Source organism: Rousettus aegyptiacus, unplaced genomic scaffold (assembly GCF_014176215.1).
Source record: "Rousettus aegyptiacus isolate mRouAeg1 unplaced genomic scaffold, mRouAeg1.p scaffold_m13_p_13, whole genome shotgun sequence".
Classification (NCBI taxonomy): Eukaryota; Metazoa; Chordata; class Mammalia; order Chiroptera; family Pteropodidae; genus Rousettus; species Rousettus aegyptiacus.
Genome location: NW_023416288.1, coordinates 13,285,580 through 13,309,453, shown reverse-complemented (window position 1 = coordinate 13,309,453; position 23,874 = coordinate 13,285,580). Strand labels below are relative to the sequence as shown.

Sequence of the window (23,874 nt, the reverse complement as noted above, 5' to 3'; positions counted from 1 at the left end):
TTGATGGCCTACAGACTGTTTCAAAACTTTTTTCAATAATTGTTTTAAGTTAAGTAGTTCTTAATAAAACTATGTAATCTGTTCTTAATAAAACTATGTATATTTTTTCCAGTTTTACTGAGATATAATTTACATATAGCACTGTATAAGTTTAAGGTATACAGTATAATGGTTTTACTTAGATATATTGTGAAATGATTCCTACAATAAGTTTCGTTAACATCCATCTGCCATCTCATATAGAAATGATAAAAAGCAAAAGCAAAAAAAAAAAAAAAATTGTTTTTCCTTGCGATGAGAACTCTTAGGATCTACTCTCTTAACAATTTCCCTATGCACCAAAGAGCAGTGTTAACTACAGTCACCGTGTTGTGCATCACATTCCTGGTACTTTACCTTATAACTGGAAGTTTGTACCTTTGGACCACTTCCCTCTGTCCTCACTTACCCCATCCCCTCTGCCCCCTCCATTAACTACAAATCTGATCTCTTTTTCTATGAGTTTTTTTTTTAAACTATATATTCTAATTTGAAATTATAAAGAAACATATGGCTTTGTTGGTATAATACTTAGATAATTGTACCATTTGGAATATCTTATTCTTTAAAAAATTTACTGGGGTGACATTGGTTAATACAATTATGTAAGTTTCAAGTATACAAATCAATAATACATTATCTATGTATTGCATTGTGTGTATTGTATTCTGAGCTGATGAGGTATATGAGTGATCCAATAAGGGTGAGAGTCAGTGTGGAAGTGCATCTGTCCATGTAGTGCACTCACACAGAAGTCTGGTGTTGAGGGGATGGACTTTTCAGTTTAAATTTTGACTTCATTTTAGTTATGTGACCTCGGGCAACCTAGTTAACTCATCTGCAGGTTTTTCATCTCTAAAAGAAGGACAAAAATGTGCCTGCTTCACAGAGATTAAGATTAAATGAGATCATGTATGGAAGTGTTTACTTAGCCTCAGGAACAGTATAAATTCTCCAAAGTAACAGCAGTTTTAGAGAATGAAAAAGTAAATAAAAGCTTAGAGCTGAAACTTAATTTTGTATGGCTATTTTTCTACTCTCATCCTGGTTCCAGGGTCACTGAAACCATGCCTTTACTGGGGACAGGGTGAGACCACATTTGAAGAGTTATGTTTGTGTATTTTGTGTTTTTTTTGTGTGTGTGTCCATCTAACATCACTCCAAGGCCAAATATGGAATAAACGCTGGATTTTATTTTTAGAAGTCTCTTCAACTCTGACCTCACTAGCATTAAGAAACAAAGACAACAATGAATTTATATTTAGAATTTGAAAACCTGTGTAAAAATAATGTGGTTCTTCTCTGAAATAGCTTTTCTTTTGTACATATAGATTCAGAGGCTGGTCATAGTTGGTTTATTGTCATGTCCTGGGTAGCAGTTATGTTGACTGGAAACAGGTTACGAAGATAGATTCATTTGAATCTAAGTTCAAAGTAATAATTGACTTTCTTATGCCTGAGGACAGCTTTTTTGCAGTTTACAGACCATCTTCTCTAACCATAGCTTTTCAAGGTTGCATAAGGGCTCCAGACATCTTTCAGAATTAGATTTGTCCATAGTGATTTAATTATTTTTCGTCTTAGTTTGTGCCTAGCATTTGATTGCCTTTACTTTGCAATGGTAAAAATAATGATAGTAGATAGAATAGCTCTTTCTGGATAGTAGATAGAAGAGTTATTTCTAAAATTACTCTTATGATAGATAATTAACGGGATTAGATTGGGAGAACATGAATGATTTTGTAATTAGTGTAAAAACAGGAAGCTGTCTCTTTTTAGTATTTTTTCCAAATTGCGAAAGTTGTGAGTCTGTGTGTATATTTATCATAGAAAATTAGGAAATTCTAAAGGCACAGGAAGAAAATATTTTGATAGAAATCTCAACATCTGGTGATAAACATATATAGATTTCTAAATACATGTAAACATGTTTAAATGTCATAAATGGGATCATACTATTAACCTGTTGTGTGAGTGTGTGTGTGTGTGTGTGTGTGTTTGTGTGTTACTGAATAATATATTGTGGACATGTTATAAGCTCTATGTTAATTTGTTAACTTGAAAACCTATGTAAGTTTAAAAAATTTGTGTAATTCTATTGCTATGTTTTTCAGTAAAAAAGATGAGAAGAAAGAAAAGAGACCAACTGTCAGTATACTTGCAATGGTGAGTTTTGAATTTATTCACTATTCAAAATGCTTTGGAAATTTAACTTCTTCTTACCTAGAGAAGAGATATTGCACCTCATATAATATTTTCTTGGAGAGTATGTTAATGTAGAGGAAAATGAATTAGTTTAATTAAGTTTTTTTTTTTTTTACAGAGGAATGTTTATTATAACTTGTCATGAGAATTGAGCCTCAATAGTTAGATCAGTTCCCTCCTCCTTCTCTCCTATACAACTGAAGAATCATTTGTTTCTTAAAACACCTCACTGTATCTTCAATCTCTCCATGTCAACAGGGTCTTTCCCAGCGGCATTTACACATCAGGTGCATTTAATTTCACTAATGCCCTCCTTAAAGTTATCCCTCTCTACCTTGCTTTTCATATAGGAGTTGCCTTTGCTCTGTCTCAGTTTCACCTTGTAATCACTTCTTAACATGTTATAATTTGGCTTCTGTCTCCACCACTCACCAAATTCAGTGGGCATGTTTTGATTCTGTCTAGCCTGTAAGTAGCACTTGATACTGTCCACTATATTCTTTCTTCCCTTTATATGTGATGCCACAGTCTACTGATTTTTCTTTCAACTCTTCAGTTTTTTCTTGTGTCGCCTTTGCCAGTGAAGCTGGAATTCCACAACCTTTTATCCCAGGAATCGGTGATGGTGTTGGCATTTCTCTTATCTCAGGCAGCTATTTCCTATTATTTTCATGCAAAACTCCTTTCTCATTTGAGCTTCATTCTGCACAATAATAGTATCTTCTATCCATTTTCAGTAGTGTCCTTCTGATTTCTAGTTAATTTTCCTCTTCCATGGTCAACAATGACATTTGATTGTTTCTTTTTTGTTCACCTGTGCTCTCATTATTGTTCTATTTTGGTAACCTTATTAATTATTCCTAGGCTTAACATTTGACCTCTTCAGTTCCAACAACCTTCATCCCTACTCTCTAGTAAGTTATAGTTGTGGACAAGGACCTTGGGCTTATCACCTGGATGGACACCCATCTATGAAGCTGTAAATTCAAATGAATGTCACCTTCAATTTCTGATTCCTTCTAGCTTGGCCATTCTTCTTTATTATCCTTTTTATTTATTTATTTTTTACATTATGCATTTATTTCCTATTGCTTCATAATGAAATATCACTAACTTAGTGTCTTAAAACTACATAAATTTATTACCTTAGAGTTCTGGGGTCAGAAGTCTTACTGGGCTAAAATCAAGGTGACACTAGGGCTGGATTTCTTCTGGAGCTTCTAAGAGAGAAGCTGATTCCCTTCACTTTTTCAGCTTCGAGAGGCTACCTGTACTCCTAAACTCATGATCCCTCTTTTGCATCACTCCAACCTCTTGCTTCAGTCATCATTTCTCCTGCTACTGACTCCGATCCCTTTGGTTCCCTCTTATAAGGACCCTTGTGATTACATTGGGCCCACTTGGATAATCCAGGATAATCTACCCATTTTAAGATCCGTAGCATCCGCAAAGTCTCTTTTACTGTGCAAGAAAACATATTCACAGGTTTCGAGATTAGGATATAGACATGTTTGGTGGGAGAGGGGCATTATTCTGCCTACTACACATAGTTAAGACTTTGCTCTTGCAACCACTCTCTTTACTCCTAGTCCCTTTCCTCCATTTCTGCTCTTCTAAAAACTATTCGACCCATAGTAGCCACATTAAATCACCTAAGTTCCTCCCTTAAAACACTCTAATATGTCTTTCCTTTACACTTCCTCTTGTAACTATAAATGGCCCTCCATCATCTGACCCCTGTCTCATCTCTGACTTCACTCTAGACTCTGATCCTCTACTCTGCTCTTACTGCAGTGGTAATTTTGTTTGGTCCTTGAGACACACCAAACTACATTCAACCCAAGACCTTTGCATTTGCTCTTCCTGCCTGAAATACTCTGTCTCTGGATTATCACAGGAAAAACTGTATCCGTTCTGTCACTGAGGTCTCACCTCAGATGCTGCCTTCTCAGATTGGCTGTCCCTGATCAGCCAATCTAAGCCAGCTGGCCCCGCCTATCACTATGATCTAAGCTCCATGAGGGACTTTGTATGCTTCTTCACTGACATACTCCAAGTGCCTAGAACAGTGTCTGGAACTTTAATAGGTACTTAGATATTGAATGAATGTTTAAAATACATCTATTCCCCCTTTTTACTATTTTCACTGGAGTGTAAGCTTTATGAGGACAGGAATCTTATCCTCTGTTGTTTGCAGTACTTAGTAAACTTGACCCCTATTAGGTGCTTAATAAATATCTTTTAAATGTTAAATGAATGAATGAATGAATAAATTCACCAGCTTCCTCCTCCAACTCAGGCACTGTGGTAAAGTCGTATTCTCTGTTTAGTCTGCTATATATTACTAAACAACTCTCCTACCAGCACTTTCTACTTCTTTGCCCTGGGAAGTCCAACCGTTGTCTTTCAGCACTGATCAACTTTCCTTCCATGTGGTTACGGTTCACCACCTCCTCCTTCTCTTATCAGCATCTAACCAAACATTTTCCATGTCATTGTGCTTAAAGGGCTCTGATTATAATCATTTTATACCTCTGTCTTACATTTCACCTGATAGGTTACAGTTATTTTTTGTCTACCTGCTCCTTCACTGTAAGCTTCTGGAAAATCTTATTAATTTTTACATTTCTAAAACTACTAACAGGGCCTGCTTATATTGTATATTATTATATTGCATCCCTAATAAAAGTTTCTTTTACTGTCTCATTTTTTTTATCCTCATAACAACTATGTGAAACTTGCTGTGTATATAAATCTTGTCCTCATTTTATAAATGTAGAAATTGGGTCTCAAGATTATTAAGAGAGTTTTTTCCCCCAAAATCCCCTTCTTAGTAAGTGATAGACCTAGGACATTTTACTGAGCTTTTGTCCTACTCAGCATTGTGTTGTCACTTTCCTCAAATCTTCTCAGCACTTTCTCTCTAGAAGCCAGTTTTGCCTCGAGTCACAAATATGAGGTTCTGAACTTTCTCAACTTTGTCCAAAATTTCTGAAATTCTTAGAAATTTGTTTGTATCTGTGCTCATTCTTAGCTTGTTCCTTCTAGCTTGAGATGAAGAAATATACCTTTGCCTCTTTGAGAACCATCCTCCCTCCATTTACCAAGTTTTATTATGAAAAATTTCAAACATATAGAAAGATAGAATAGTAAAATTTGTGCTCATATACCCATTGACTATATGTAATAATTGTTAACATTTTTCCAACTCTTTTATCTGAAATTATAGATTACATCTCAAAAAGATTTCCTACAAAACATTTTATTATAAAACAATACAACCATCATATTTAACAGAAGGAACAGTAACTCCTTAGTATTATGTAATACTTATATGCAAAAATTTTCAGTTGTATCCAAAAATGCCTTACAATTAATTTGTTCAAAACAGGATCCAGTCAATGACAACATTTGGACATTGTGTCTTTTGAGTCTAGAACAGTTCTCTCTTCTTTTAAAATGTCATTGACATGTCAAAAGACTGTACTAGTTGTCATGTAGAATGCTTCACCTTCTGGACCATTTTATCGCTTCCTTATGGCATCATTTAACTCATTCTTCCATGCCTTGCATTTCTTATATGTTGAAAGTTCTAAAGATTTTAATACATTCATGTTAAATATTTTGATTGGGAAAATTGCATAGGAGTTGCTGTTTACTTCGTCTCATCACATCTGGAAACATCAGATGTCAGGGTGTTATACTTCTTTATGATACTAATTTTGATTACTTTGTTAGGATGATGACAGATTGGTTGGATCCCTCCATTGTAGAAGAATCTCTACCCCCTTGTAGCTATGAGGGATCTCGAGGTATCATAGGATATCTTGTTTCACCCAGTAGTTGTAGAATCCACTGATGATCACCTCAGGTTCTTAAAACATTGTTTCCTTTCTTCTCTAGAACTTTGCTCCATCTCAATTTCCTTCCTGTATTTTAACCAATCATCTCTTTAGGTGATTTACCTGTAATCATATGTAAGTCTTTATTAAATAGTTATCCCTTGACATTGCATCCCCCTCTAGTAACCATCCTCTCTCTCCTTCCTTTTGCCATAAGATCGTCAAAAGGACAGTCAACATGCTATCTCCATTACTTTATCTCCAAATTATTCTTAAGCCCTCTCACTTTCTACCTCTTCCTGGATGATCTTTCCCACTCCCAAGACTTCTGCTACATATGCTATTGTCACAAAACTATGCCTCAAACTGAGTTCTCTCCACCATATTTTCTGGGTAGCATTTCCTCTGAAATTATAGATTTCATGGTCCACATGTAACTGCCTCAATTTACGTCAAACAACACAAAGATTTCTCTGCCCTCTTTCCCCCTAAACTCTTACCTCTTCTGGTTTGCCCTAGCTTAGTGAAAGGCGCTTCTTGCTCAATCAGCTTGTTTTTGCTGCTTCTACACCTCACGCCTCAGGTTCAGAAGACCACAATCTTCTTGAAGCTTATTGTAATTGTACCTGCTCTGCTTATTGCTCTTTCTGGCTGGAATGCTTTCCTTATTGCTTCTGAACACTTGCTGAACTTCAAATTTAGGAGGAGGCATCACCTCCTCTGTCACGCTTTTTGACAAAGGCGAGAATAACTGTCTGCTCAATTTTGTGTCTGCGCTACTTTGTACACTATGCTGTCAAGGCATGTAGAATATATGTTGCATATACTTTTTAGCTTTGCCTTCCTCCTTCTCCTTAAACACTCCAAATGCAGGGGTTCTATCTTTTCTATTTATCTCTGGCTTTTATCAGTCATTGAGTAGGCATTTAGTAAATGTTTATATTCATGGCCTGCTTATTTTTATTATGGCCAATGCTTACTTTTGGGGGTAGAATGTCTTGTGGGGGCGGCTTTGAGAGAAATTCTTGCATGTCAACTATTTTTATTCTTCTACTGAGGAATTTAATATTTTGTCCACTTTAATAAAGTCTCTAAGAGAAGATAAATGGTTTTTGTCCATCTCTTTCTCCTTGTTTGTAGGTTTTCTTTCTTTCTTTTTTTTTTTTTTGGAGGTGGTTGAATGCTAGTCAAGACAAAGTAACCAGTGGTAAAATTTAACCTGCGTTTCAATGAATCATGAAAAAACACCCAAAAAACAATCCTCTTAAAGGTTTTAATTTGTAAAGGGGATGTAAGAAATGGGAATAAGTATTGAATTGACAAATGAAGAACTATTCTGCTCTTTATTTCTTCATTTGTCAATTCAATACTTATTCCCATTTCTTACTCCTGTAAATTCCTTGTTAGTTAACTTTAGGATTGGTTTCTATCTCTTTATGCAGTACACATAAGCTAAACTTCTACTTTCTGCTGCTGTGTCTTTTATGTTGCTTGATATTGGTCTTTGTTGCGATTTATGTACCCTGACCAGGCCTATGATTTTTTACCCAGTTTCCTCCCTACAAATCTGCTGATTATATCCCCACAACAAATACCTGCCTTGGTATTTATCCACAAAACCCCACAGTTGACTTCATTCTATTTCAGTTTTTGTATTCTTTCATTTGGTTTTCTTTTGGTCCTGAACTAGTTCCTTGAATTATACAGGCAAAGTATTATTTCCCAGTGGGCCTGTTATAAAGCCCCAAGCCTGTTCCTCTTACTCTGTCCTCTTTTCACCACTTTTTAGATCCAGAGAAGCCTTTCTTTTCTTTTTGTGACTGGCTTGCAATTAAAGAGATTGTGCAGGTCTGCATTTGTCAGTCCTTATGGCCATATTTTGTCTCCTCATGAAATCTGCCTGTTCTCTGGCAATCATGTATCTTAACTTGTTCTTTTTTTCTTCTGTCTCACGGTTGAGGCTGATCACATTAAAATCATGTAACAGTTATGCTAATGCTATTTTACAGCAGATCTGTGACCCAGGCCGCTTTCTTAAAGCAACAAAACGTGTTTCCTCAGAGAGACTTTTGGCAATCAAGATTTTTCTCGACTAAAAAATCTTGAGATTAAAAAGTGGCTTCTCTTCTTGGAAATCACAGAACAAATACTATGTTTCTATTACTGTACCATTAAAGACTTTTACAGGTTCCCAGAGGAAAGACCTGTCCCTCTCATCAAACTTCATGTATAAGAAAGAAGACATACTGAGTCCAATATGAAGAAGCAGGTTAGAACTCAATAGAAGAATCAAATGCCAATTTCTAATTAGGCTATTGCAATAGTTTAACCTGGACCAGGGTAGTAGCAGTAGTAGTCTGAGAAATGTTTGCATTTGAGATATATATGGAAAATAAAGCAACCCACCCATGAAACTGTGCTGATTGTTCCTATTCTCTACATTTTCCCTTTTTTCAGTTTCACTATTCAAATTGGCTTGATAGATTGTATATGTTGCTGGGAACTATCGGCGCCTTCATTCATGGAGCTGGACTTCCCCTTATGATGCTGGTTTTTGGAGAGATGACAGATAGCTTTGCAAATGCAGGACAATCAGGAAACATAACTTCTGCAAACATTACTAATCAAAGTAAGTATTGTTTGTGTTATTGATTTTATTGGAAGCTTGAAGAAAAATCACTTAGAGTGATGTTTGTAGGACCCTTACAAACATTATTAAATATGCACTAGTATATTTAGTGTGGTGGGAGGTGGAAGGGTCTGAGCTTTAGATCATTTGTAATGAGTACGAGAAGATGATATTCACAAGCATTAGAATGCATAGTGGAAGTGCTGGTGGAGATATGTAGAAAAAGAGACAACTCTGTAAAGTCAGAAATATCCCAGGAAGTTCTAGGAAGAGGTATAGGAACCTAATCTGGCCCTTGAATAATTAGAAATCAGATGTGAGATTCTCTGGCATTTTTCTATATTGGCATAAGAGATAGGAGTCCTGGATGATTCTAAAGTTTTTAGCCTGAGAAATTGGATAAACTGGATACAGTTACCATCAACTAAGAAGAGGAAAGAAGAGGGGAGAGTGGGTTTGGGCAGTAAATATAGAAATTTAATTTTGGATTTTGTCCCAGGTTGAGCTCTTTGGAAACAGATGCTAAAATGGAGAAATTTGGCCAAGAGAAGTGTGTGTGTGTGTGTGTGTGTGTGTGTGTGTGTGTACATGTGCACAAGCGTGGTGAGAGAAAAAATAGCTTTTTTGTCCACTAATGGAATGATCCAAAAGAGAGAAGAAAGTGATGCTTTGAGAAAGAGGGGGAAGAGATTTGCTTGAGGGATATACAATGACAAAGAATGAGATAATGCTCAAGAAGAAATATTTGCTTTAGGTAGTAGTGCCACATAGTTCACCTACAATAACAGGTGGGAAGAGAAAGTATTTGAATGCCAGTGTCCAAAAGTTGGTAGGTAAGAATTTGTGAAATTTTTCTTTTGGTTACTTTACTTTTACCAGTAAAGTAGGAAGCAAGACATTTAGCTGATAAAGAAGGGAGATCTGAAAGAATCCTCTAGGCAGTGGGAAAGTGAATGGACTGCTGGACTACTTCGGGTGTTACATACATGCTCTCTAACACTCTCACACTTGATTGAGAAGGAACTAGTTGATATCTCTGAGCTTCCAAGTTAACTTTGGTCAAGCATAGATTGATTTAAACTAAGCTACCCAAAGACTTACAACTTAGTGTGCGCTCAAGTAGAAATATTGAAAACACCTCTCTGAGAATAACCTTGAGAATACAGTGATACCATGTAGCTTTTACAATGATACTTCAATGATGCTTTTGGACCTTTAGGTGTCTGATGAATGCTATGAATCCTTTCCCCCCAGAAACATGCGCTTAAATATTTATACCAATTTAGGATATTTATGGATCCTTTGATACCCATCTGTGGGTCTTGAGAACTACTTCTTTGTGATCCTGAAGAACACATTGTTTACCTCAAGGCAGGACTTCTCCAATTTTGTAAATGCAGGTAATGAGTTAGGCTGGAAAATTTTGTAGTCTGTTTGACCTATAAAAAATTGTCAATGCATTTATTATGTCCTTTCATGGCATTCAAAGGTACCTACCAAAGTGTTGTGCTACCTTTAAATTGGTACTTTTCTTTTATACCATTCACCAAAAGGAAGTTCTTGGTGTTCTCTGAAATCATTGGTGCCTATGTATGCTATATTTGGCAATATTCTTTGGAGTCAGTTCTCTTACACTTTATAGTGGAAGAATCAAAAATTTCAGTGTTGTCTGGTAGTTCTGATCCTACCCACTTTTTTATGGAGTCCAGATATATATATTGATCTAACTGTGGGATGTATATATTAATCACGCACTACATAAGGGATAGTAGCTGCTGAAATCATCTATATTAATAAAGAAATAGCAGGTTCTTAAAACAACTGTCAAAATTTGGCCCAGTCTTGGAAGAACAGACCATTAAATGGCTAACTAAAGCTAACAGAGCTGAACTTTGATAGGCCACAGTAATCTCAACTTGTGCTATGTCCATTGATCTTTTTTAAAAAAAAAAAAAAAAAGAAAGAAATAAAAAACTATATTAACACTTGCATACATTATATCTTTATCACCCAGATATCAATTTGGGTTTTATTCTTGTGAGAAAACAATTGACCTATTTAAGTAGAAGTACTATCCGTTACTATCTCTTGGCTTTACCTGGACCATATATAGATGTGTGACGTAGACAGTAATCTAACTTAGTTACCTAATAGCATGCATAAGTTCCCAGATGATATCCAATTGTGGACACTTACTCACTACTATGCCCATGTATCTGAATACTGATCAGAGTCTCCCAGCCAAATAATGTCCACCTCGTGAGCTGGTAATTTGGACTTCATCTTTGTAGATGTCTGGATCACATGATTTCCAATTGTCATAGTTCACATTGCATTCCTTGCCAATCCTTCCCAAACAGTGCACTTTCAAGCTTGGGAAAATTTAGAGAAATATTTGGAAATTTGCTGTTGTTAACCTCGTAAGAAATACTATATTTAGGGATCAGAGAGTGGCTCTGGAATTGGACTACCTGGCTCTAAAACCCAACCTTTACCACTTTTTATTTTGGAGGGTTGGGAAATTTCTTCATACTTTAATTTCCTCTTTTATAAAATGTTGAATAACTATAGAACCTACTTCATAGAGTGGTTGTGAGAATTAAATGGATTTAACATTCAAAGCTCACAGAATAGGGCCTTGTCATAAAAAAGAGCTCAATGAATATTACTGTTTATTATTATTATTATTATTATTATTATTATTATTATTATTATTAACAACAACAACAACAACAAGAAACTCATGCTTCCATGTTTTTCACAAATGAACCTGCATAACTTGTAATAATGATATGGTCCCTTATATAATTTTGTCTTTATAGAACTCTGTGATACTACCTCTGTTTTCATGGTTGTTGAAAGCTTAGGTCATACCTAGGGTTACTCAGTATTTGTTACAGATGTGAATACCTATTCCTCTCAGCAGCATTTCCTTGGTAACTGGACCATTAGCCATGCCTTTCAAGGAAGGCGGGGGTCCTCAAACTATGGCCCATGGGCTAAATCCGGCCCATTGCCTCTTTTCACACCACTCGTGAGCTAAGCATGGTTTTTCCATTTTTAAATCATTGGCAAAAAGTCAACAGAAGGACAATATTTTGTGACAGAAAAATGTATGAAATTGAAATTTCATTACCTGTAAATAAAGTTGTAATAGAACACAGCCATTCTATTCATTTGTATATTATCTATGGCTGCCTTTACACCACTTTGGTGCAGTAGCATAGTTGTGACAGAGACCATATGGCCCACAAAGCCTAAAACATGTACTCTCTGACCCTTTACAGAAAAAGGTTGCCAATCTCTAAGGCAGGGTATTGAGCGGGGTTATTATCTTCAATCAATCCATCAGTCAATTTGTTATTAAAACATTCTATGTGCCAGCCATGGAACATGTCCTAAGTATTCATTCTCAAACCCCAAAAAACCTAGTATAGTGAGAGAAATGGACAAGTGAACCAACAAAGGCCATCGTATATGATTAGTGCTACAGAGATACACAACAAGCTTGGGAAAAGAGAGCAAGGGCACCTAATTCCATATTTAAGAGTCATGGGAGGCTTCCAACAGGAGGTGATAATCAAGTTTAGTATCATAATACCTCTCTTGTGCACAAAATAAAAATGTTCTATGTAACAAGTGAAACCATTTTAAAATCAATATTAAATAAAAAATAAAATTAATAATCCTTCCCTTATCCCCACTCCTTATTGCCATTCCTGTTGTATATCCTTCCACATCTTTTCAAAGACAACATGCTATCTCTACTGTAATTTTTAGTCCTGTCACTAATCTGTCTGCAGATTCAGACTGAATGAACTGCCTTTATGTTTTGCCCTCTCTAGGACCACCATCAAAACCTTTGATGCCATACTCTGAAGCCTGCCTTGATGAAGGGTATAGCATAAAAGGTTTTGATGGTGGTCCTAGAGGTGAGAGCAAATAGACTCTCTGATGCCTCTGGAGGGATAACCAGCCTGCTGAATTCCTGGGTCCCCAGACACTCTCAGACCCTTCTTTTTGCCCTTCCCCAGGTAGAACCTCATAACTTCTCTGTAGGGGTAGATTGGGTACCAGAGCCTCTTCTTTAAGGAAACTTAGATTTGCTAAGGCTCTTGAAAGTCTCAGAGTTTTTGGCTAAACATACAATTTAAATAGACAGCTCTAAAAACTTTTTGAGTAAGCAGATCCTTCTCTGATGCTGCACTAGACCCCTTATAAGTTTTCTCTTCTACTGATGCCTTGCCCTGATCATCAGATACCGGCTTTTGTTCTGCTCTTTTTGATGTGGAGGTGACTTCCTGACACCTGACTTCCAATGGTCTCTCTCTCGTTATTAGCATTTGCCTTTGCCTGAATATATCTGATGACTTGGGCCTAGGGAACTCTCTGGTCTTGCCACAACCTTGTGTGAACCACTGCTGAATTTCTATAGTATTCTGTGAATTCTCATCTTCCTCATAGACTGTCTACTATCAGGAAATGGGCCAAGATAAAGGTGGCTGTGATTTTAGGCATTTTGTGTTGAAGGTGACAGGTTGGGAACAAGTGTAAATGACATACAGGCAATTGAAGAAATGAGACTGAATCTTGCTATAAAATATAGGACTAGAGATTTGGCAGTATTTGAGTCGAAGGGATATTAAATCTCCTGAGACAAGATATGGAGAAATGTAGAAGGAATGGGAATCCTAAGCCTTGAGGAAAGACTCAAATATTAACAATTACTAAAGTTAACATCTACTGAGCACTTAATATGTGCTGGGCTTTATGTATATTAACTCCTTTACACCTTTCAAACACATGAGGTTGATAACTATTGTCATCTACACTTAACATATGAAGAAACTGGGCCTACAGGATTGAGTAAATTTAAATTGCCTGAGGTCATAAAGTTGATAGTCAGTATATGAGCCCATGTAGACTGGCCCCAAGTTTATGTACTAAAGGAAACAGAGGGACATCCAAGAAGGAAGACACTGAGGATAACATGCTAATCCAGAAGTTAAAGGACATGGGGGAGATTTGCCAAGTCTCATAGTGGTTAGCCTTAAGGAGTGGATACTCCTTATATAAGTTGTTGATTGTTTATTATCTCTAATGATTGAGTTTATGGTACATCCACACTGATGGCCTTTCTTTTTCTTCATTTCTATATTATGGTTGTTTCTATTTGGTCTCCTACCAGATTGTGGACTGAGTAAGGGAGGAAATGAGACACTCAAATTCAGATAAAAAGTAGAAATAACTTATTTTTATATATATCATCATATTTTTTATTTCTATTCTCACTGCTATAAAACTCATATAAGGAACTATTTATAAAATGACAGTTCTCGAAATTATATCTATCTTTTGCTGGTTAAACTATGAGTACAGAAATCATGTATAAACCTTATTTTATTTCAGGTCTTTGGTGTTTGACCCAAGAAAACATTGCCATCTGTGTCCTCAAGGCCAGCATTAGGAGTATGCTCCAAACTATAATGTTAGCCAATATTTAAATTCTAAACATATACTTTAAAAATGTCCATAATGACTTTTTTTTTTTTACTTGCTCAAGGCTTTCTTCTGCTGCTAACCATTTCATTGGAAAAATTCTTAGAGATTTCTGGAAAATTTAGTACCAAATAATGGCAATATACTTGAAAATATATTGTTTAGTGTGGCAGTGTACATTTTAAGTTTGAGTTAAAACTTAAAATATGGCTGTTTTTTTCTAGAATTAGTGGAATACAGTCAGATTTGGGGAGGGAGCAGTTTCTATTAAGGGAATGCCTTTCAGCCAAAACATAGATTAGTCACAATGTAATATCTGTAATATGTTATAAAAACAGCAAAAAAAAAAAAAAAAAAAAAAGAAAGATGGAGACAGAACCTGGCCCATTCTAGGTGCTTAAAAGTGGAATGAATAAACAAAAGCCTGAATTATAGAATTTTGTAGGTGAAAAAGAGCCTAGAAATTACCTGTTCTAAATCCATAATTTTATAGATATAGAAACAGATGTCCAGAAACTTGAAACAATGCGACCACAGTGGAATTGCTTGCTAGGGTTAGAGAACTGAGTTCCAGGGCCAGGAATTTTTCTTTAGTCTGGTATTTTTTCCACTCTACTAGTGGTTTCAAACTCTGCCTAAAATTACATCAAATAGCATTTTCACTTTTTATTTTCTCTCCTTAAGATGCCATCTGTATATTTGCTTATGGATGTGCCAGGCAGGCAGACACAAAGCGTAGTTCTTCAGGACAGAGGTGTGAAAGCAGCATGCAGGAGGAGATTGTGGCTCCCGGAGTCACCTCTGTCACCTTCAATAAGCCCAACCATACTGAGTGGAAGGCAGTAGCCCAGGCAAATGCCAGAAAGATTGACCATCTAGGCAAAAGGTCCAAATTCCTGCATAAGAGGACTGGAAAAATTGGAATCATAATGTTCTTAAGCTAGAAGGACCTTGTGGCTCATTTAAGTTAACGATTTACAAACTCTTCTGTAACCTGAGTACCAACCTGTGTAAATAGCATCTGTTAAGAAAGCTCATCAGATAAGAGTTAAAAGGGAAACTTCTTTGATTAAAAGTGTTGGAGGGGAGCCCAGAGCCAGGACATCTGCAGATTGCGCAGATTGCGTGCTCTCCTTTCATCTGGCAGAAGTGCCGAGGTCAGTCGTATAGCCCACCACGTATAGTGCTGGCTACAACCTGTGCCCAGAGCCACTCTAATCTCTTGCCTGCACAACTGTAACTTCTTAAGTCCTCTCTGTTTCTACTCTTCCCTACTTGCATCCAATTATCTACATACATTTCCAGTGAGCTTTTACAAACATCTCTCCCAATGGTTTTCCATAGTATGGAATACATACAAATTCCTTACATTGGTCTATATTTCCCACATGATCTACCCATCTCTTGTCTTGTCAGTCTCATTGTTTAATACCTGCCCAGTATAGCCCACCCACACTGGCCTTCTTTCTGTTCCATGAACACTTCCTTCCTGTCTTGGGGCCACACAGAACCTGCCCCATCCCTCTGTAATGGCTTCTTATCATTTACTTCTCCCCTAGGAAGACCTTTTGTCCACAACCCATCCAAGGGCAAAGACTTCAGGAACACAAGAGCAGAGAAGAAACTTAGGCATGTTTTCTTTGACATAACAGCAGCCCTCCCTCCAGCCAGCAGCTGCCAAGGGCTCTAGCCACTGGAATAAGGAGAAAGGTGTGGGGTAAAGAAAACATCTGGGAAATCATCAGTTGACATTTCAAAAGTGTTACCTGTCATGTACATATTGTGGCAAGATCACAAAGTCATTAATTTGACATGTTATGCATCTTGGACTTAACCCTTTATGCAGTGGACGGTCATTGAGGGTTATTAACAGGAGCAATATTATATTTTCATTTCCAAAGATAAGATCTGGTGACAATAGGAAGATCTGATTGGAGTAGAAAGACCAGTTAGGAGGCTCTTATTAAAGTAAGCCACAGTTTGAACACCTATTGGACATTTTCAATTGAATGTCCTTGGTACCACAGAATAACAGTCTTCAAAAATGAACTAACATCTGACCAGACCTGTATTTATCAGATGCTCAGACTTTAGGTCTTGATTATTTTTTCATTCTTACTTTCTTAACTTCTTTTCCATCAGTTGCTAGGGCCTATAACTTCCCCTCTATAGATATTATGGATACTTTTCTTTTCTATTCTCACTTAGATGGGGACCTGAACCCCAGAGCACTGACCATGAAGCAAGATAGAATTTGAATAGCTCCAGTACGGATATGGTAGTCACTGAAGCTGAGAGCATGCATGTAATTCGGAAACACCAGAATGTAGGAAAAAGGCTGAGAAACCAGTGAATGTGACTAAAAGAGAGGGATCAAAGTGGTAGAAGAACCAGGAGAATGAGGTTCTGGAAGCCAGAGAGGAGAAACTGGTCAAGAGTCTAAGCAAGTTATTTCATGGAAGCTACACTTACATGTTTGGCTTTCCTATACTGATTATTTGGCCAATATGGTTATATAGCCCAGAGAGTTTCAGCTTTTCTCACTGAAAAACAATATTAATTTTTAGATACAATTCAAATACATATTTTTTATAACTGTAGGTTTGGGCTGTAGCCCTTTGAGATTGATACAACTCAAAAGTTACTGAGCTATATGATCTCTAAGGTCATTTCAGTTTGAAAGCTTTTATTTCGTGAAAGCATGCCTAAAAATAAGAATTTGCAAGAGCCTCATTGAGGAGGGAAAAATCTCTAGGCTAGAGAACTTTTAATTAATAAAAGTCGATTGGAGGAAAGGAAAGTTGAATGGTGGAAGTATAAAGAACATAACATCTTTATTTCATTTTTTGGTCAGTAGAAATCATCCATAAGATGACTTGAATGCTCCATTTTTATTCTAACTGGTACACTTTAACATTGCTGAAGCACAAATAAAGCATTGGTTTCTGATGACTGAAGTTATGGATAGGTAGGTAGGTAGGTAGATAGGTAGATAGGTAGGTAGGTTGGTCAGTCAGTAGGTAGATTGGTAGATAGATGATAGATAGATGATAGATAGATGGCTATATAGTTATATATATATATGTATACATATATATATATAACACATACCTATATCATTATACATAATGTAGTTATACATGTAAGAATAAAGGAGTCACTTTTGACCTTGAACATAATTTTTTACTTTCTGATCTGTGAAAAGGTGACTGTGGACCTTGAAGCCGCCATTGTCAGAGAATGTTTGTTTTAATTCTCTTAGTCCTTGATCTCTAGAATTGAGAAAACTGGTAGTAGCAATTAGTAAAAAAGATATTTAGAGTTGGAAATTTGTCTTGTTTTGGTAGTAATAAACACTAGTGACAGTTAATATTATTTAGAAACATTTTCCAGCTAGATAAATAAGATAGAAAATCCCTATTGAGAGATCTTCCAGGATTGATTAGAAGAAAAATTCCTACCCACTATTTAATATCCTGTTTTGTCTTTGAAAATATGGAGCAGATGCAATCGCATCACTGATGAAAGAAAAAAAAATCAGTCCGGACGCATTTATTATTGGATTGACATAATATGAAGCAGTCATGGTTCTTTGCTACATGTTTGCTATGTCTCTGTGTCTTTTTATTACTTCCTTACTTTCTGTATTGCCCCTACATGTGGTCATACCTAGGGTTTTGTGTTTGGTTGCCATTTTCTCCTTACATGCCTTCCTTTCCTCACAGGTAAAGAGAGATGGCTTTTTTTTTCTTTCTTGAATTTAGTTATGGCCTCTAGCACATGACTCTTAAATCTTCAGACTCGAACTCTCTCCAGAATGGCAGAGCCAGAGTGTAAACACTTATTGAACATCTGTAATTGAATGTCCTTGGTACCACAGAATAACGGTCTTCAAAACTGAACTAACATCTGACAAGACCTTCTCTTTTTGCTGACTTACTTTCCACCATGACACCAGTATTTATCAGATGCTCATATTTGAGGTCTTGATTGTTTTTTCATTTTTACATTCTCAACTTCTTTTCCATCAGTTGCTAGGGCCTATAACTTCTCCCTCTCTAAATATTATAGGTACTCTCTTTTTCTATTCTCATTTAGAACTTCTTTCCTTACGAAATTGCAGTAGTTCAAGTCTCTTAGTCTCTCCCCTATTTTACTTATTTTTTTACCTTGCTGCCAGCAAAGTCATCCTAGACCACACCTCTAATTATGTTCTTTTCAGTGCAAACCACTGAATAACTACAAGTTTTTATATACTGCCCTCGTGGGGCCCTGATTATCTTTCTAGACACATATCCACCTCTTCCCATCCTCACAACACACCCTTCAGCCCAGCTGAACTGCCTTACTCATTGTTCAGACTTTCGTGGAAGTTTTTCCACATTGTTCTCTTGGCCAGAAAAATATCTCGTCCTCTTTCCCACATTAGTCAAAATCAGGCTTATCTGAATTAGGCCTTCTCATTTATAATGTAGCTTTTGAAATGACTACAAGATTTAAAGTGTGCCTCCCCAATGATCCAGCAATCTTGATTATGATAATTTATCCTATAAAAATATTTATCATATATTGATATATAGTATATGTATACAGGTATGTTTAATGCAGCATTGCTTATAACAGTAAAATACTGCAAACAACTGAAGTAGAAGCACTTTTGAAAAGAATAGAGATACGCATACATACATGCATACTAACATGGAAAATTGACTACTGAATGTGGACTGTGATTCTGGTTTTCAAAATAAGCATGCATGTGTATTTGTATATTTGTATATATACATATAGAAAAGAAAATATGAAAAAATACACACCAAAATATTGAACAGTGGTTATTGTGTGTGTGTGTGTGTGTGTGTGTGTGTGTGTTGGTGTGTGGACGGGTGTTAAAGTTTTAATATACCTTGTCCAACAATGTTAACAGTTGCTAATACTATATGACAAACTCATTGTGCTTATTACATTATTCTTTGTATTTCATATATTTTCAATAAAAATAAAAACTGGAGAAACGCAGTGTTAGATTTTAAATACTAGGTGCTTTAATGTTAGGTATGCACTGATATTTATTTATCAGGACAGAAACCCTAGAAAAGATTTTTCTGTATGTCATCTTGGAGTGATATTTCATAAAATATTTTAATTCAAAGATACTGATATTCTTGTTGATGAACTGCCCCTTAATAAATGTGGGTTTCTTCTTGCAAATAAGCTTCATCGAATTTAATGTTTATGTGGTTGGACAAGGCCAGCAGACAAGAATTTGAATGGATGCTGCGATGTTATACACAATTAAAACTGAATCAGTTTGAGCTATTTTTGTGTAAATTGTTAAGTGACATGATTCATTTTTATATGCTTTTTAAAATGGAGAACAAAGAGACATAATGGTACATGTTTGTTTCATGGTGATTTAGGTTTGAACGCTCCAAATCTTGCGGACAACCTGGAGGAGGAGATGACCACGTAAATAAATATTTTTCTTCCTATTGTTAAGCTTTTCTGTATCAGTCTAATTGTGGTAATGTTTAAATTTTTGCATAGAATAAAGATTTAAAGTTTTGAGGGGAAAAATTACCATTGTCAGTTTTCTAGGAGAATATAATATAGAATTTTTTAAAGAAAATAATTTGCCACTTAAGACATACTTAAGTTAGGGATAAACGTATTAGATGTTTGTATGCATTGGTATATATAGAATATCATATACAGGGAGCTTAGAATTCACGGTGGCCTTTAAATATAATTAAGAATCACATTATTTTCTTTTTCTTTTATTTTATTTCATTTCATTTCATTTTATTATGGTGACATTGGTTAACAAAAGCCATTGTTTCAAGTGTACACTTTAACGGTAAGGCACATATATATTTACACTACATGTTCACTGCCCATAGTTATATTTCTTTCTGTCACCACATATTTGACCCCTTTTACCTCACCTACCTCCTCCCTAACCCCCTACCCTCTGGTAACCATTAATCCATTGTCCATGTCTGTGAGTCTTTGTTTGTCCTATTGGCTTGTTGATTTTAGGTTTATATCCCGCATATAATTGATATCATGTAGTTTTCAACTTTTTCTGTCTAGCTTACTTTATTTAGCATAATTATCTCAAGATCCATCCATGTTGTTGCAAATAGCAGTATTTCACCTCTTCTATGGCTGAGTAATATTCCATCGTATATATGGACCACAGCTTCTTTAGCCAATCATCTCTTGTAGGACACTTAGTTACTTCCATGTCCTGGCCACCATAAATAATGCTGCTATGAACATCGGTGTACAAATAGCTTTTTGGATATGGGTTTTCAAGTCTTTGGGGTAAATACCCAGTAGAGGAATTGCTGGATCATGTGGTAGATCAAGTCTTAGTTTTTTGAGGAACCTCCTTACTGTTTTCCATATTGGCTATACCAATTTGCAGCCCATCAGCAGTGTATGAGGATTTCTTTTTCTCCGCATCCTCTCCAACACTTGTTATTACTTGTCCTGTTGATAATAGCTATTCTAACAGGTGAGAGATGATTTTGATTTGCATTTCCCTAATAGCTAGTGAAGGTGAGCATCTTTTCATAAGTCTGTTGGACATTTGTATGTCTTGGGAGAAGTGTCTGTTCAGGTCCTCTGCCTATTTTTTAATTGTATTTGGGTTTTTTGTTGTTATTGAGTAGTATGAGTTCTTTGTATATTTTGGATATTAAGTCCTTATCGAAGGGATTACTTGCAAATATATTTTACCATTTAAACGGTTGTCTCTTTGCCTTGTTGATGATTTCTTTTGCTGTGCAGAAGCTTTTGAGTTAGATGTAGTCCCATTCATTTATTTTTGTTTTTGCTTCCCTTGCCTTTGAGGTCAAATTCATAAAACCTTCATTAAGTCCAAGATCCATAAACTTAGTTCCTATGTTTTCTTCTATGTATTTTATTGTTTCAGGTCTTATATTCAGGTCCTTAATGCAATTTGAGTTAATTTTGGTGTGTGGTGATAGACAACAGTCTAGTTTCATTCTTTTACAGGTGGCTTTCCAGTTTTTCCAGCACCATTTATTGAAGAGGCTTTTCTTTCTTCCCTGTATGTTTTTGGCTATTTGTCAAAAATTATTTTCCCATATAAATATGGGTTTACTTCTGGACTCTCAATTCTGATCTACTGGTCTGTGTGTTTGTTTTTCTGTCAATACCATGCCATTTTCATTATTATTGCTTTGTAGTATAATTTGAAGTCATGCTGTTTTGATTACTGTTGCTTTGTAGTATCATTTGAAGTCAGAGTGATGCCTCGAGCCTCATTCTTTTTTCTCAAGATGGCTTTGACAATCGTTGTTTTTGTGCTTCCATACAAATCTGATGATTTTTTGTTCTATTTCTTTAAAAAATGCTGATGGAATTTTGATGAGTATTGCATTAAATCTGTATAACGCTTTAGTTAATATGGTCATTTTAACTATGTTGATTCTTCCAATTTAAGAACATGAACTATCTTTCCATTTCTTTGTATCGTCTTTAACTTCTTTTAATAGAGTCTTATAATTTTCATTATATAGGTTCTTCACATATTTCATTAGATTTATTCCTAGCTATTTTATTCTTTTTGTTGCAATTGCAAAAGGAATTATTTTTCCACTACTTTTCTGACAACTTATTATTAGAGTATAAGAATGCTATGTATTTTTAAATATTGATTTTGTATCCAAAAGCTTTTACCATATTTGCTTATTGTTTCTAGTAGTGTTCTTATGGAGTCTTTAGGGTTTTCTATATAGAGAACCATGTTACCCACAAATGTAGACAGTTTGACTGCTTTGTTTCTTATTTGGATGCTTTTTATATCTTTCTTTTGCCTGATTGCACTTGTTAGGACCTCCAATGTTATATTGAATAACAGTGGTGATTGCGGACAGCCTTGCCTTGTTCCTGATCTTAGAGGCAAGGTTTTTAGTTTTTCACCATTAAGTATAATGTTGGCTGAGGGCTTGTCATATATGGACTTTATTAAGTTCAGGTACTTTCCTTATGCCAGTTTTGTTAAGTGTTTTGATTATAAATGGATGCTGTATCTTGTTGAAGGCCTTTTCTGCATCTATTGATATGATCATATGATTCTTATTTTTCAATTTGTTTATGTGATGTATCATATCAATGGACTTGCATATACTGAACCATTCCTGTGCCCCTGGGATGAAACCCACTTGATCATGGTATATAATATTTTTAATATGTTGCTGTATTCGGTTTGCTTGTTTATTATTTAGGATTTTTGCATCTATGTTGATGAGAGATATTGGTCAGTAGTTTTCTTTTTTCAGTGTTATCTTTACCAGTTTTTGGTATCAGTGTAACATTAGCCTCATAAAATGTGTTAGAAAGTATTGCCTCTTCTTCGATGTTTTGGAAGAGTTTGAGGAGAATAGGTATTACATGTTCTTTGAATGTTTGGTAGAATTCACTGGTGAAGCCATCTAGTCCTGACTTTTACTTTTTTCTAGGTTTTTAATAATTATTTTAGTTTTCATAGTGCTGATCAGTCTATTTAGATTTTCTAGTTCTTCTTGATTCGGTCTAGGAAGGTCGTATTTTTCTAAGTACTTGTCCATTTCTTTTAGGTTATTAAATTTGGTGTTATATACCTTTTCATAGTATGCTTGTATGATCCTTTGTATTTCTGTAGTGTCTGTTGTAATTTTTCCTCCTTCATCCCTGATTTTGTTTATTTGTGTACTTTCTCTTTTTTCTTTAAGAATCACATTATTTTTTATGGCTTTGTAAGTATAAGTTTGCTTCCTGAATGTTTTCAGTAATGATATGATGATATCAGTTAACATGATTTTTTTGTTAACAGAGCATATAATTCTAAACATTGAAACAAAACATCCCAGAATAAATATAGTCACTTTAACTTTGACTCATCTCAGCAAAGCTTTTGTTAATGATTTATATATCTTGCAAAAGATGTCCAAAGGTATGAATTGGTGAATCAGAAGATAATGATTCCACATTATCCTATAAATGATATGGTATTTGAAGAGAATGGAGACACTTGACTGTTTTTTTAACGAGGAGCAAGTACTTCTAATATTTATATGGAAACACTCTTTTTAAATAATATTTGGAAAAGTAAAACTGTCCTATAATCATCTTATAAATACTTAATCAAATATATTTTATTTGAGTAAACACAGATTGATGGTTAAAAATATATTAATTGATTCTTAAAGCATGAGTTTGACTTGTTAACTTGGATTTCTTTTTAGCTCTCTCTTGCTACATCATTAACACTTGACTAATAATTAATTATTGAGTTATCTATTAAATACAATCTAGTATTGTAATTACACCTCCCTTGATAAAGATATTAAGTTACAAGATATAGCTCTGGGCAGATATGCATACTAAGATCCCTGCTAAGTTGAACATTGAGTTGTAAACAATCAGTGACTATCTGGTTATTATATAACCAGTTTTACAGCTTTTGTATGGTTCATACAAACACTTTTATTTGAAGATAGCAAGTAATGAACTTAAAAAGAATGGGAATATTGATATCTTATATTTCATTTTAGAGTGTTTATCTTTAACTTAAAAATTGATTGCTTACTAAAACCCAAGAGTTGTTTGTATTCTTAAACTGGAAGACTCGGAGTGACGAAACAAATTCTA

At 35.4% G+C, this 23,874-nt stretch overlaps 1 protein-coding gene across 1 annotated transcript in view; it reads left to right on the top strand.

Moving 5' to 3' along the window:
* Positions 1-23,874, top strand: part of ABCB1 (ATP binding cassette subfamily B member 1) — an 80,054-nt gene that overhangs the window by 3,965 nt on the left and 52,215 nt on the right. Inside the window, exons 3-5 of the mRNA XM_016148017.2 lie at positions 2,154-2,205; positions 8,544-8,715; positions 19,632-19,680. Coding sequence (XP_016003503.2) covers positions 2,154-2,205; positions 8,544-8,715; positions 19,632-19,680 — 273 coding nt within the window. The remainder of the gene's footprint in view (positions 1-2,153; positions 2,206-8,543; positions 8,716-19,631; positions 19,681-23,874) is intronic.